The sequence below is a fragment of the Plectropomus leopardus genome, chromosome 13 (genome assembly GCF_026936395.1).
Source record: "Plectropomus leopardus strain MGB_pleo_1.0 chromosome 13, ASM2693639v1, whole genome shotgun sequence".
In the NCBI taxonomy this organism is placed as follows: Eukaryota; Metazoa; Chordata; class Actinopteri; order Perciformes; family Serranidae; genus Plectropomus; species Plectropomus leopardus.
This window is the reverse complement of record NC_142188.1, coordinates 16,566,983-16,581,961: the sequence shown is the minus strand read 5'-3', so window position 1 is coordinate 16,581,961 and position 14,979 is coordinate 16,566,983. Positions and strand designations below refer to the sequence as shown.

Here is a 14,979-nt window from a genome sequence, read left to right as displayed (position 1 = left end):
CATGGTTGCGCAGTGAGCCATAGATAATGACTCTGAGTGAAACATCCACGTTTCTCATCTACTACAACAAATTCCATTTTATTTTATATGAAAAAAACAACTATATTTTAACTAGAAATTGTTATTTGCTTTTGTCTTACACTCTTAAGACATGTTCAAATTAACAAAGTCAGTATCGGACAAAAATCTCCTGTTAACTTAATATCCCTTTTGCTTTCTTTTTTAGGTTGTTTGAAGGTTCTTCACCAAAAAAAATCGAGAAATTGAAAACTCTGCTGTGTTATTTCAGGAGGGTTACACAGACAAGTAAGCTTTAAAAATATGTACAGGGATGTTTTTGCAGTGCTTTCTCTGTAATGTTCTCAATGTTTTCAGTTAATGACATTTATTAATGATTTTTTTTCTTTTTCTTTTCAAGGGCCTAAGGGTCTTGTTACATTCACAAGACAAACACTAAACAGTCCTCCAAACTGGGAAAGGTATTACTCTTTACTATTAATTTAATGATCTAATGACCTGTTAACCTTTTTTCTTTTGTTATAATCCACCCAAAACAATCCATAATTAATTATTTTTGTTTTGTTAAGTTGTCAAATATTAGTTAATTCTATGTTTTGGGGTCAGTAAATGTTCTTTTCAGATCCAATGACACTTCAGATTTGGTTAAATTTCATCAAAGACTATTTTCCATGTCCCCACAACTTCCATTCATCAAATCTGATTTGTGTTGATGTTGTCTAAGTAGCATAAGGACCACTCAAACAGCATCATAACATCAGAGTTTTTTGCTGTTCATGTGCACAGCTCATCATCATCATCATCATCCAGTCCTACCATGAAACATAATGATGGCAGCATTGGTGGCATTTTAGAAGATGGAATTGTGAGAGTGAAATTTGCCAAACACAGATTTAAGGTGCAATTAGCGATTCTAATCCCACACAAAAAGTCAGTCAACAAATATCTCCTCATGGTCTGCTCGCTGTCTATTCTGTGTGTGCACTGAAAAAAATCAGCACACAGCCCTGGGTCTCTTAATGGAAGAAAAAGTGGCTCAGACTAACACAACACAACACTGAGGCAAGCAATAAACAACAGTGGATTTGTGTGCTTGTGCACAGGACAGGAGAAAGAACATGGATGTATAAAGAGAAAAGCAGTGGAAGCAAAAGGGACTTTAAATCTGTATTTGGTATATTTCTGGGGGTTGAGTTCAAATATCAGCATTCTTTCTTCAGAATCACTGACTGCACCTTTAACTTTTGTGGACTTATGGTTGATGTAGCAGTTTATATTCCATGAGGATCATGGCCAAAAGCTTAGGCTTCAAACATAAACACTCCCCATCCAATCTCACAGAGCCTCACCAAACCTGCCAGAAATAATGTGAGTGAATTCCAAAATTTAGATGTGCAGAAGATATCTGAGGAGACTTGAAAAAGTTGATGCTGTTGACCCAGAGAATTTTCTTTAAAGTAGTAACTAAAAGGTTTCAGGACATGAGTATTCATTTATTTCATTCAAACAACTCCAGAGCATCTGATTAATATATTTACCTGGAAATTTGTTCCCCTCAAAAGACTATTTTACCTCACATCCAATCGAGGTATTTTTTTCATACCTCTCAAATTTTTTTGTGTGTGTGTACATGCACACTTTGCTGAAGCATGTTTGATAAATTCGCTTTGGAGAAAGAAGTTAAAGTTTTGCTATCTTTTTTTTTTTGTTAAGTTCACAGACGCAGCTGAAACGCTTGCATATCACTTGTGAAGGGACCATTGAGGATGATGGATATGGGATGCTGCAGGTAGGAATATGTTTATTGTTATTCATCTAACACCAAGTTTAACTACTTTTTCAACCTGACAAAGTCAAGGTATACATTCTCCATTGCTCTTTGATCATTGTACTATGAATATTTTCTGTAACCACAAACTCGGTTCACAGTGTTGGCTCAGAGTGCAGGATTGGATGCATCAGGCCTGCTTTGCACTTGTTGTTGTGGTCAAACTCAACAAACATGACTCCAGCCATCACCGTGGCTTCTGTTTAGTGTCAAAAGTTGAAGAGATTCTACTGCTTGTCTGAATAGTTGTCCACCACCTGTAGAAAATCAATACCGGGTGTATGATTTTTGTGCATATTTGGTAAGGTTATTGTCTCTATTTCTGCATTGATTCACACCATCTCCCCACTCCAGGATGGCTGGTGCATTTTTTACTTTGGCTGACAGCTGATGTATACACTTGAGTAGCTCAGGGGAGGCAAGGGTGGAGGAGAAGACCCTGGGGTGGGGGATGAGGGAGAAGGAGGTGCATGGAGTAAAAGATGACGAGGGTGAGCCATCTCACTGGGGTGACCCAGTGGGGCAGGAGTCCTGCAGGCGGATTGATGGCAACCTCAGCAGGCTGGGCACCGGCTGTGTGTTGAGTTTTGATAGGGCAGAGTGGGCTGTCATTCTGTCAGGAGGTGAGATTGAAGGGTGAGGGGGGTGAGGTTAGGGGTGAACCAGTGAAGGAGGTGAGGAGTTGAGCGACTGGTTAGACAACATGCACATACAAACACACTCACTGTCACACAGACTGACGAAGCTGTGGGCCAGTGAGCAGAACCCTCACCCCTGACAGGCTGTTTGAATAGCAGCACTGTGATTGAATGAACTGTCCTCTTATCCATGCCACAAAAACAAGGAGTGGGCTTACATGGCATGAAGCTCCAGGATCAGAATATTTTCTGCTCAAAAACAGGAGTCCCAGAAATAACCACAAGCTGCTTTAATTCTTTAGTGATCTCAGTAATACTTTTAGCTTTGTATCTTAACCCCATTTATTAATGTTACAGACACTGAACCAGAGGACATTGATAAACCAGGCTGCAGCCATGCGAGTGGCTCTGTGGGGCTGTCCTGCTGTATGCACAGTGGTGCTCTGAGCTAAATGTTATTGTTTACATGATATCACAATGACTCAATGCCCACATGCTGATATCAGCAGGTTTAAGGCGTTAACAAATTGGGTCTAGACTGTTCATTCTTTATGTTTTTTGCTTATGGGAACATAATCCTGCCAAATGTGCCTTTCTTAGGTTGAAGTCCTGAAATTCAAGGAAGGCTCAAAAGATCAGAAAATCTATCAACTAATAGTCTTTTCTTTTCCCAAAACACCATCTAAAAAACAACTATTTACATATAGGGAGCGTTTTGGTTCTCCATATTTTTTGTAATGCTCATCATATAAACCGATTCAGATATATTTCGATATATACTGCGGTGAGTTTATATTGGCCAATATATTGGCCCAGCTGATTAATTGTTCTAGTTCTATTGAGAACAACATCATTGTAAAATCATCTCTCAGCCTTGGCCTTCCTCTGGGATCAGTTCCCGCCCTTACACCCTAATATTAAGGATGAGTAAAGCACCCACTTGTATTTTTAAAAGGAAAAGAGGGGTGCTTCCTCTGTCGTTGTGGATATAGCACTTAGAAGTGAGCCATCACAGGGATTAGTCTTATCCCATATGTAAAAGTATTGGTGGTCTGCTGACATTCATGCAGAATTTGCATTACTGCTTGCCATTAATATTAGATTTTATCGCTTATGATTTCATGTGTGTTGTTTTGCTACAATTTCCTGATTTAATTATTTACAAACAGGAAGCAGTGCAGTGATCCTCAGACATTTATCTGTGTTAAAGGTCCACAGTGGGTGACAGATAATAAGGAGACACTAATACAGTCATTTATTCAAATAATGGGAGTGACAGTAGCTAAACCTCACAGTTCTTCACAAATGCAGTGAATTAACAGGACAATATATTAATGTTGTTATATCAAGGTTTGTTTGTTTGTTTCGTTAATATTACTGAAGGACCGTGACATTTTGGTTTAAACATTTTTGTTTATTTTCTTATTTTATTGTTTCATTAGGTGGACTTTGCAAACAGGTTTGTCGGTGGAGGAGTAATGGGACTTGGACTAGTCCAGGAGGAGATCCGGTTCCTCATCAACACTGAGCTCATTGTCTCTCGCCTCTTTACTGAAGCCTTGGAATACAATGAATGCCTCATTGTCACAGGTATGTTGTGACACACAGACATGATTTTCAGCCTTCAGGTTCTCCTAATGTCTGGGCCTGTCGAACACTTTCGACTTTGCTTCATCCATATTTCACCTATGCTTATTTAATTTGAGTCTGTTTCTTTCTGCCTTGTGGTTTTGCTGTTTCTGATTTATCTGTTGGTTGAAAAATGGAAAAAAAAAACCATGTAATGTCCACAAAGGTAGAGTGGAGGCTTTAGATTTTTACATTTTTACAGTCAAATATGAGCAAAAAATAAAGTGGAGTAAATAAATAACCACAGAACTTATCTACATACCAAGGTAGGTCAAGAATTAAGAATCATCCAAGTGTTTGATCAACTAATGGAAATAAAAGACCTCTGGAAAGTCCTTTGAGGATTTGTTTGCATAGAGGATTTCTAATTAGCACACATTTATCAGAAGACCAGACAGACAGCGTGTTCCATAGTGACATAAACAATAACACAAGTGTGGTGAGTTTTCTAGTTACAAGATTGTGCTCCAATTATCATATTTTCACAATGTTCAGCCTCCTCAGGAAAGCATAAGTGATGTTCAGACTGGAGGGATTGTTGTATTCTTGACCATAAGTCCAGCAGCATTCTCAGTAACTGGGCTCTGCCAAAAGTTGTCCCCAATTACCAGTTCTGTTAGTGATTTCATGGGTAGAATCTCTCCCTCTCTCAGAATCAGCTGACAAGTGGTGAGTGTCTGAGTGTCTGGTTTGGTGCTATGCTATTTTTTTTTTTTTTGCAAATGATGAAGTTTGAGTGGCTTTCCCAAACTGTGACCTCTAGCACACACTGAGGCTGTTTGCAACCATGTATGAAACATTTGGGTTGAGAGTCAGCACCTCCTTTCAGCCCAAGGCTGTAGTTCCAGAAAATACAGGGAAAATACAGAAAATTTGACTTGAGTGGAGGTTTCTGCCCCAAGTCAAGCGGTGTGAGTGTTTAGATGAAGCATGAATTGGACGCCAGTGTTTCAAGCGTTGTACCAGACTGTTGTTATGAAAAGGGAGCTGAGCCTGAAGGCCACTTCATCTCTGTTCTAACCTCATCCTATGTTAATGAGTTCTGGGCAGTGACTAGCAAAACAATGAAATTATATGTACAAATGGCAGAAATTTTCTTCACAGAGTGTGCAGTCTTACATCTAGAAACTGTGAGGAAGCCTTGGGGCAGACCCAGAGCACTCCAGAGGGATTAGATATCCCACTTGGCTTGAGAGCAGTCCAGGATCACCCAGGATGTGCTAAATACAGTAACTAACATAGCAACTACCACTGTGTGTTGGACTTGGACAAGGTTGAAAAATGGATGCATACATAATAATTTACAGGTCTTTTATGCCATTGTAGATGGCATAAAAGTTCTTATAATATATGCTCATGTGGGGGAAAAGTAGTAATGGCACTCACACCCATGCATGCAGTAATGTCCTTTTGCAGAAACTAGATATTAGGACAGGTTATTTATAGGCTTCCACCCAGTTAAGACTTGGTGTGACATGGTGCTTATTAGCTTACAATGTGCAGGGAATGGAGCCATTGTAGAGCAGTCAGAGTGGGCCAATGCTGCCATGATGTATTCCTTTTCTGCTGTTATACACCAGTTAGCATGGTGTGGGCATACACTGTTACAATAATGGATTTAACTACTGTGACGTCACCCATTGGTCTGTGTTTTGAAGTCTCAAGTTCGGCATTTCAGTCATTGCCATCTTTGCCTTTTGGAGCAAGAAGTGACCATATTTAGGCAGCCACAATGAGAAGTTAGGTGGCAACAGGCTGCATACCTCCAACTTTTAGCAATTTAACTAACTCCTTTTCCCTCATTAATGTTATCAGGTTACCTATCAGCAGTGGGTTTAATTCTGGAATACTGTCAAAGTATAAGTGAATAAACCAAAGCATAAATGTCTAAGTGAAACCTGTCTCTTTCAGTTCAGAATTGTAGCATCTATCATCTGACTTTTGATCAAAAAAGCAAAATGACATTAGGGGCCTTTTGGCAAGAAATAAAATTTATGTGTGTGAAAAAGTTACTCCCCTTATGTATTGTGCATATATAATTATAATTACATGCAGGAACTAAATACTAGTAAAATCTATACAGAACAACTAGGCTCAGATATATGGCGCTACCAAACTATGAATGCATTGTCATGCCATGTGGTGTAGTTTGTGTGTTTGGCTTTCTTTTATAGAAACGTCACACATCTCACATATCTTTCTAGTATTACACATTGTATAAATTACTGTTGTTTTTGTCTCTGAGTTATTTTCTCTTGTTTGTTGAGTTCTGTGTGTTTATTGGGCTCCATTCATTTTTTACCTCCCCTGTCCTTCCATCCAGTCCGAAGGTAAATCCATCGCATTGATTCACTTGCGACTGCCCAGTTATCCTTCATTTCTCTCCAGCAGAATTGCTCTATTTTTCAACCTCCAACTCACTCTGCTTGGGTCAACCTCTCTAAGTGTTCTGCCCTCTCTTTCGCCTCCCTCCTCCTCTTCTGACCATCCTACCTTGTTTTTCTTCCTGCCTCACAGCTGCACCTCGCCCACCACTGGTCACAGCACTGCTAATACCACCAAACACTAGGGATACGCCGATCAAGTTTTTTCCTTCAATCGAAGTCATTTAATTTTAAATATCTGCCAATATTGAGTCCTGATCTGATACTTTGATTTTCCCAGATAACACAGCTGCACAGTACACCCTTCATTAAAGTTAAGTGGTGTGGTTGCAACAGCCAATCCTTGTGAATTCTGCGTGACCTTGGAATTTTGTCCAATAACTTTACAGCAGATTTGAATACTTAAAATGGGTGAAATCTCGTTTTATTGTATAGCTGTGTGCACCAAATGTTTATTCTCTGATGTGTGAGCTCTGTGCCTAGCCCTGGGAAAGTCACTCACAGTGACAGGGCTAACTGTTAGCATCACACGTCTGCCAGTACCCATTAGTTTTTTTTATTAGCGGGATAAACTACACAGACGAGCTGTTTTGTTGTTGGTGTGAGATTGTTGGGACTGTTTACGACTTTGTGTCGGATGTGAGCAGCAGCTAATCATCAGTGATCAGCTGTTGCTCAATGAACTGTATTATGTTGAGTGTTCATTTTTGTTGTGTCTATGTCTTTTGCACTGATTACATTAATTACTCTTTTTGGATGTTTGCATATGGAGCCTTTGTCTAATATGCAGTGGTGTCGTTAGTTTCTGGGGGTATAACACCATATATCATAGGGATCAGCCTCTGCTTACACACACACACACACACACACACACACACACACACACACACACACACACAGAGGCAAGGGAGAGGCAGATGGCTTAAAGTTGGAGACTTAACAACAGCTGCACTCCACATGCACCTCTGTGCAGCTGACGTTAAATAAAGGATCGGTTTGAACTCTTTATAACTCAGTATAACTGATCCCAGTCAGTTAAAAATGGCTCGATTGGCCTAGAAACCAATCTTTTAGATTGGATTGGGACATCCCTATCACATACACACAAAGCCAATTCTGTTCGGTCAATATTAAAATCTACTTCTATACCTGTTCTATATCCTCCTCCCAGCAAGCCTAGCATTATCTCTTCTGTATGGCACCATGTTGTCTCCTTTGCAACTCCCTTCCAAGTCACCTTCAATGGTTAGTCACCGTCCCCCTCCCTTCCTCCCATCATTCTGCCTCCCTCCTTCTTTCCCTCCTCCTCCTCTCCACTTAACTTTATTACATTTGGACAGAAAGGAATTTATTGCCCAACTAAGGTCATCGCTCCACTAATGGAATGGGCCAGTTAGGCCGTAGATTCATTTAAACCTCTCAGAATATTCCTTGCACGCATTCAGTGTTTCCTCTTTAAGTCTGGTCTCTGTCTCTGGACTCTTTACATCCGTCTCTCCTCTTCTGTCTTTGTTTCTCTCTTCTGTTGAATAAATCATATTTTCTTTGTCTTTGGAGGTGTCTTAACATGGCTTTGCCAGAGCAATTGCAACTAACACGTCACATCAGATATTGTCCATGGGCGTTTTCGGATCGGAAGGGAGAGGGCCACAATGTAATCTAGTGATGGAAGCCTGTAAGCCAGGATGCTGTCATGGTTTGTTGCAAGGATAAATAGGATCAAGGTGAAGGAGGAGGACAGCTCTCCTGATAGAGGAGTGATATGGGAAGCCTGTTGTTTGACGTTAGGAGTCTCCAGTGTTGTATAACATACTTAACTTAACTAGCTAGGCTTTCAGTTGTGCATGATGTTTAAAATAAATGTTCACTTAACCAAAACTTTACCCGACAGAGAAACATTATTCATTTTCGCAGAGTTGTACTGTCATTGTTGGGTTATGTCCTTGCTCCAGTGCAGGCCATTAGCCTGAGTCATACTTTGTCATAGAAAGGCACAAAAAAAATTGTCATTCACGCTTAGATTTCAAGTATTGGCAGATGGTACATGCTTGAAATGAAATGAAGTCAATTATGAGAAAGTAAAAGTAGCGTTTAATTACTGCTCTTCAAGAGATACTTTCAAAGAATGACATTTAGCATTGCTTTTAAAATACTTTTCATCTTTTCTTTGAGGAGCATACGTAACTCTGCCAGTACATGCAGTAGAGCCTCTAAGGCTATGTTAATCACATGTTTAACACCTGCTCTTTACTGAAGTGCAGTGAAACTTCCTCGTACCTAATGCATAATGTATGGAGCCTTTAATAGGCATCTTTTTGAAAATTGGGCACAGCTGTATTTTTAATGATGAATGATGCAATCTTTTTAGCTTCTACCCCAAGTACATACCAATACACACTATAAAAAGGCTAACTTCTTGATAACAGAGGTGTCTCACCCATCAGTGAATGAATGATTGGTGGAGTTAAATGTTTTGTAAGCATTTTGTGAATGTGGCCAAGGTTGGCTTATTCTGTTCTTACCATTTCTTCCCATTATGGCTGAAAGCTTTTCATTTCAAAGCCCAAATTGAATTACTTATTAAATCAATGGCCTTTATTTATGACAATCCAATACAAGCTGATACTGTGTACTCACATGGGGAGCATAGAAAGCACTAAATGTGATTTAAGAAAGAAGGTGCTGAAACAGATTTAGGCCCACTGTGTGCCCTGACTGCTGAATATTGAGTAATGGCTTTTCTTTTCTGCAGGCACTGAACAGTACAGTAAATATGCTGGCTATGCTGAGAGTTACAAATGGAAGGACAGCCACAAGGATGAGACTCCCAGGTATTTTTTTTCTCACATAGAACTATTTAGTCGGTTAGAAAAAGTTGGATGAAAGACCGGAGGATGTTTTGAAGTCACTGATAATCCCATCTCTCTCATTGCTTGTCTTTTATTCCCAGGGATGACTGGCAGAGAAGATGTACAGAGATTGTGGCCATTGATGCTCTCAGATTCAGGCACTTCCTCGAGCAGTTTCTCCCAGAGAAGATGACTAGAGAGCTTAACAAGGTGATTGCACAGTAAACAGTCGAAAGCCTGAAGTCTCTCTAACTTTCTTAAGACATTATTGTCACAAAGTGACAGACAGGATGAAGCTGGACATTATGATGCTTTTGACAAGTGATGAATTTTCGACATCTTGTCAGGTACCGCCTGAAAAGATGTTAATTAAAGACTCAATGATCTGTAGCACCAGTTAATTTAGCTCAGGGCTACTGACAGTTTATGTTACTGAAACCAGTACTCCACAACACATATACGTAGTAGTTGTAGGTACTGTCATTTACCACAGCTTTTTCTGTTGAGGAAACTTTTTGTACCTGTGTGCATTATGGGTGCGGGGGCAATAGAAAATTATTAAATAAAAAATTATTTAATTGAGAAAAATTATCTTATTTGATAAAACAGATGCTGATAATTTTTTCCTTTAGGGACATATTTTACATTTTAAAAAAAGGAATAAATTGCAATTTATCACAAAATGTTTTAGTGCTTTATTGCAAAACATGTTATCAACTGTATTGCAACTAAAATTTTGTGATAATTGGGATACGCCCAAGGCCTGGTAATTTCCACCGTGTACTTACAAAGGCTTCCGTTTATATTTTTTAAATGACAACATAACACACAACTTTTTAGGTCTCAATACAGCACACTAAAAATCGAATATATTGTGCAAACATCAAAGAGATCATAGAAAAATGCTGAATATCTTGTGTCTTTTTCTTCCCCTCCATGCTTTCCTCCTCATCCTCCCTGTGCATTTACCTCAGGCATACTGTGGATTCTTCCGTAGTAACGCCAACAGCAAACACCTCTCTGCAATAGCCACAGGCAACTGGGGTTGTGGAGCTTTTGGTGGGGACACACGGCTCAAAGGTATCATTAACTGATTTAAAAACGTGTATCCAAATACGAGGAATGGATATACTGTGTTTAAAGCAACAAATGTGAAGAAATTAATGAATTCTTTTATATTTTTTTCATAGAAATACTATAAATCACAGATTGAACAGATTAGTAATTTGACTTGGGTTGAATTTATCTAACTGATATGAAATGTGCATGTAGGTTGCTCATTCCACCACTAGGGAGGGCCCCAGCCATTTGGGGGGCTCTTTCCCCTCCACCCTCTAACAGGTATTCAACAGGTCCCTTCACCCTGGACAGTCGTATTACTTGTTCTGACATTCTTTAGAGTGTGTCGCTGTATTGTGGTAAAAGTAGGGGAGATCTGTTTTTGTATTCTTCAGTATCAGAAATCTGCATCTATGGAGGATATTACTACTATATTATTTTATGAAATATGGAACTCAAACTAAACTTGTGAGTAGAGGCATCACGTGGTTGATGTAATTTCTCTAAATCTTAATTGGCTTCTTAAATTCTTACAGAGGGGAAGAGAGAGAACACAGGTATTTCTGCCGAAAACCCACATAACAGAACATGCAGAATATGCAGAACATGCATGCGTGCAGAACATGAAAAACTGAAAAGAAAAGGAGTTGAATATATATATATTAGACAATGGACTGTAAATGGTCTTACTGCATACTGCACACTCTTTAATCAAGGCACAGTATCGAGCTTCGAGGACTTTAAAGACATATTTAATCTGCAGAATCAGGATCATTTCAGGTATTTACAAATCAGAGATTTTATTGGCAAGAGGTTTCCAAATGATGACACCACATTGGCAAAAAAAATCCTTTATATTTTTGAAAAAGCTTATAAAAATGCAACTTACCAAAATGATATTTATCTAAATTATATTTTGCTGTCCAAATAAAAAAAAAAAGATGATACTCTGAATATTGAAGCAAGATGGGAAACAAAGAGGAAAATTAACAGTAACACCAGAAGAATGGGACAGGATCTGCAGACAGCACTAGTTAATGACAAACTCTCCCTCCTGGAGGGAATTCAGCAGGAAAATGTGACTTGTTATCTATTTGTACACACAAAACTAACTATTCTAATCAGACTGCCTGCTGGAGGTCCTGTGGAAGCGCAGTGGCATACCATTTTCACATTTTCTGGCATCACCCCTCTGTGGCTCCATTTTGGAGAAGTGTCCAGGAAGCTGTTCAATTTAAAATCATATACCTCAGTGATCCAGGGGAGCTTCACTGTGCAAAGTGAAATAAATGCTTGCTGAGTGTGTTTTCAATGGCATGAAAAAAGGCTTAGAAAGACATATTAACCTTAAATGAGTGAATTGACTGAATTTACAATATATGGATATATGAATAATATGTTTTTATGTTCTTTGAAGAAAGCCTAATCAAAAGTCGGTATCAAAAGATATTAACTCTGGATCCCCAAGCATGAGGTAAATATAAGCCCACACAGGATCAGCCAATGAGGCTCCTGCTGATGGACATTTAGTGCTCCTACATACGGACTGTACGACACATCACAGGCGCCGGCCCCTTTTAAACTCCTCTGTTCAATTAGTAGCTCTCCCAGGGTGTCAGTCACCCGTTCCTTCCCTCCTTTTATTGATCAGCTGACACACATTTATGTTTTCCATTAAAAGGGCAGTTGATTACAGGGAGGGGACACCATAAATCCAAGCTGATGCAAGTCTCTGCAGGCTGACACAACATCACTCTTCACAAGCAGGGGCCCCCTTACTGTCCTCTCCATCCACTCTGAAAATTTTGACCAGTTGTGTCTCCGGTCAATGACTTAAACATTTCTGTTAACTGATATTATTATCATACTTATTATTCATGAGGGCTGTGCTGTACTTAAACTTACATCTCCCCATAAATGTCCTGCATTATGAATGTAAATGGAGCAGCATGCGTTTGTTGTGCACAGTTTCATTTAGAACTGAAGCTGTTAATTTCCTCCGCAGCACGCTATGAATAGATCCACTGGACTTAAGGATGATATTAGCTTCCGGGTACCCCCGCCCATTAGCCCTGGAATTAGCATAGCTGGTATTTTTAGAAGGCAATAACTGTATTTTACATTATAGTCCCGCTGCCGACTTGAGCTGTGGTAGTTACATAAGACCAAGCTGTTATGTTGTTGTAAAGATTACAGACCTTTTGCAAATGATGTTTGTTTTGTGTGTTTAAATCTGGAATCAATATCAACTCTGTTTAATATTTAAAGGTCTTAAGACCTAATTTTCAAAGGCTAAAAGATTGAGTGCTGTTGATGAGGCTTTGCTACCATTGGTGGATTATTTAGTCTTCTGATACAAATCGCCCCTGTCACTCGTGTTCTTTTCTGCCAGAAGCTGCACCTTAACTAGCTTATTGATCAATTACTTCAGCTTATTTTCAGCGGTCAATTACACATTTATGATTTCGTTCTGAAACTGACGATTACTAATGATGCTAATTTGTTATTTTATTGTTGTCTGGATTTTCCCTCTCTTTTTCAGCACTGATTCAGTTGATGGCTGCAGCCGAGGCTGGGAGAGACATGGCCTACTTCACATTCGGAGATGCTCAGCTCATGAGAGATGTTCATGAAATACACACTTTTCTCACAGAGAGGAAAGTCACAGTCGGTAAGACTTGCACGCAAAACCAAATGTTTTAGTTTTGTCTTGGGAGTTCGACTCTTGTCAGCGCTGCCTCTGTTGAGCTCTTACACTAAATTGCATAATGAACAGGAATGGTGACGATATCAGCCACTGTTAGGATTGTGGGCCTCGTGTGGCTCGTACAGCCCATGGAGGTTGTCCTTGCTGGCGTCATTACGGGGACAGTACGCATAAATAACAGTATGCAGTCCATCTCTATGTTAAGTTATTCCACCATCTCCGTCCTGCAGCCCATCCATTCAGCCTCAGCCGCAGAGTGGATTACTGCCTGAACTGACCCCAGCCTCTCCCCTCCCCCTCTTTTCATTTTTCTTCCGCTGACATTTATTGAAGCCTTTCAGAGAAATTCCCCTCTAGCCATCCATTTCCTAAAGTGGAGCTACAGAGAAAAAGCTCACGGCTTGTGTGCGTGTGTACGTGTGCTCGATTTATAAATGAGCCCCAACACACTTTCATTTTTCTTCTTTTTTTTTTCCTGTTACAGTTTCTGTCTCTCGTGCTTGTTCTTTGACTCACTTGTCCTTTTTATCTATTTCACTCAAATCCTGTTTTTATATCCTTCCATATCTCCTCTGGCTCTTGTTTCCACATTCCCCTCCCCCTGTCCTCCCTCATTTTCCCCTCCCAGGGAGGCTGTACAACCTTTTGAACCAGTATTCCAGTTTGGTGTGCAAGAATTGCCGCACGACTCGACCTGACGTCAGTCTCTATAGTTTCATCTATGAGAAAGTCTCTTCCCCCGCACCCACTGACGCCCTGGACTCTGCCAAGGATTCTGGGATGTCCCCAGTAACATCAGACTCTCATTAACATGGACAGAACTGGAACTCGACGTCCCTCCTTGTCTCTCCACGTAGAAGAGACTCCAGGTTCACAAACCTCAACGTGCTCTCAGCCTTGTGCTTACAATCACTTCTTCTCTCACACACTCCCTTTAAGTTTGTGATCCCAACACACAAACTACCAAAACACAGTCTTGCCTTTCTTGTTGGTGGTATTATAGGAGCCTCGTAGTGTGTCACCAAACGTGGTGAAATGTTTCAGAGACTTATAGCAATAGTAAATCCTGGTTGCTGTTAGGCCTTTCTTTAGTGGAAACGTGATGTGGAATTCTTTTCTTTTCACACTAATTACAAATATGGCCAAATATTCCTCATATGCATGGTTGTGATCACTTTTCATTATTAATAATCCAGGACATGATAATCCTCTGTAGTTATCTTGTCCTATATTGTGTTTGCTACTTTTTCTGGATGAGTTGTCTTCTCTATTTACCATCCCCAGGCTGTGGTGAGGTTCCTGAATGCAGAGAGATGATGAGATGCCATACTGTAGTCTATGCATGGGTAACATTTATTTATCAAATATTCTACAAATATATGCTGCTCTTTTATAATCCCCTAGGATGTCAATGCTTAACACACATATCACCCTTATTTTAATATGAGTCAAAACTGTCAATAAAATGTGACTGGTATGAAAATCATCTCAGATGAAACAGATACAAACAACTCATTTTCATCCTCAGACCTTTTATTCTATTCTGAGAAATCATTTTCAGATATATTCAGTGTGAAGCACAGTATTGCTACTGTATATACAAATAAAGGGGGAGCATATCAAGAAATAATTGCACGCAAAGTATTATTTTTGTTAATATTTTTACTCAACATTTGCTTTGAGGATATAGTTATGTTTTCTATTATTTACTGTATTTTCTGATTGACAGTGTGGGTTCTATTTAATAATGGGTTCATAATTAGATTAAAGGCTGTAAATATATTGCATATTACTGTACTTTAGGTTTGTAGGTTGTACTCTTTATTATTATAATTTCTTAATTAAAGTATATCCTGTTAAAATGGTA

The 14,979-nt window shown here is 39.4% G+C and overlaps 1 protein-coding gene across 3 annotated transcripts in view; it reads left to right on the top strand.

The window, feature by feature from the left end:
- Positions 1 to 14,979, top strand: part of parga (poly (ADP-ribose) glycohydrolase a) — a 34,751-nt gene extending 19,772 nt beyond the window's left edge. For all 3 annotated transcript variants that reach the window (XM_088087038.1, XM_042502362.2, XM_088087039.1), the window contains 9 exons: positions 227 to 306; positions 419 to 479; positions 1,732 to 1,807; positions 3,927 to 4,074; positions 9,250 to 9,328; positions 9,448 to 9,556; positions 10,321 to 10,426; positions 12,948 to 13,076; positions 13,741 to 14,979. In XM_088087038.1, coding sequence (XP_087943164.1) covers positions 227 to 306; positions 419 to 479; positions 1,732 to 1,807; positions 3,927 to 4,074; positions 9,250 to 9,328; positions 9,448 to 9,556; positions 10,321 to 10,426; positions 12,948 to 13,076; positions 13,741 to 13,922 — 970 coding nt within the window. In that variant the 3' untranslated portion in view covers positions 13,923 to 14,979. The remainder of the gene's footprint in view (positions 1 to 226; positions 307 to 418; positions 480 to 1,731; positions 1,808 to 3,926; positions 4,075 to 9,249; positions 9,329 to 9,447; positions 9,557 to 10,320; positions 10,427 to 12,947; positions 13,077 to 13,740) is intronic.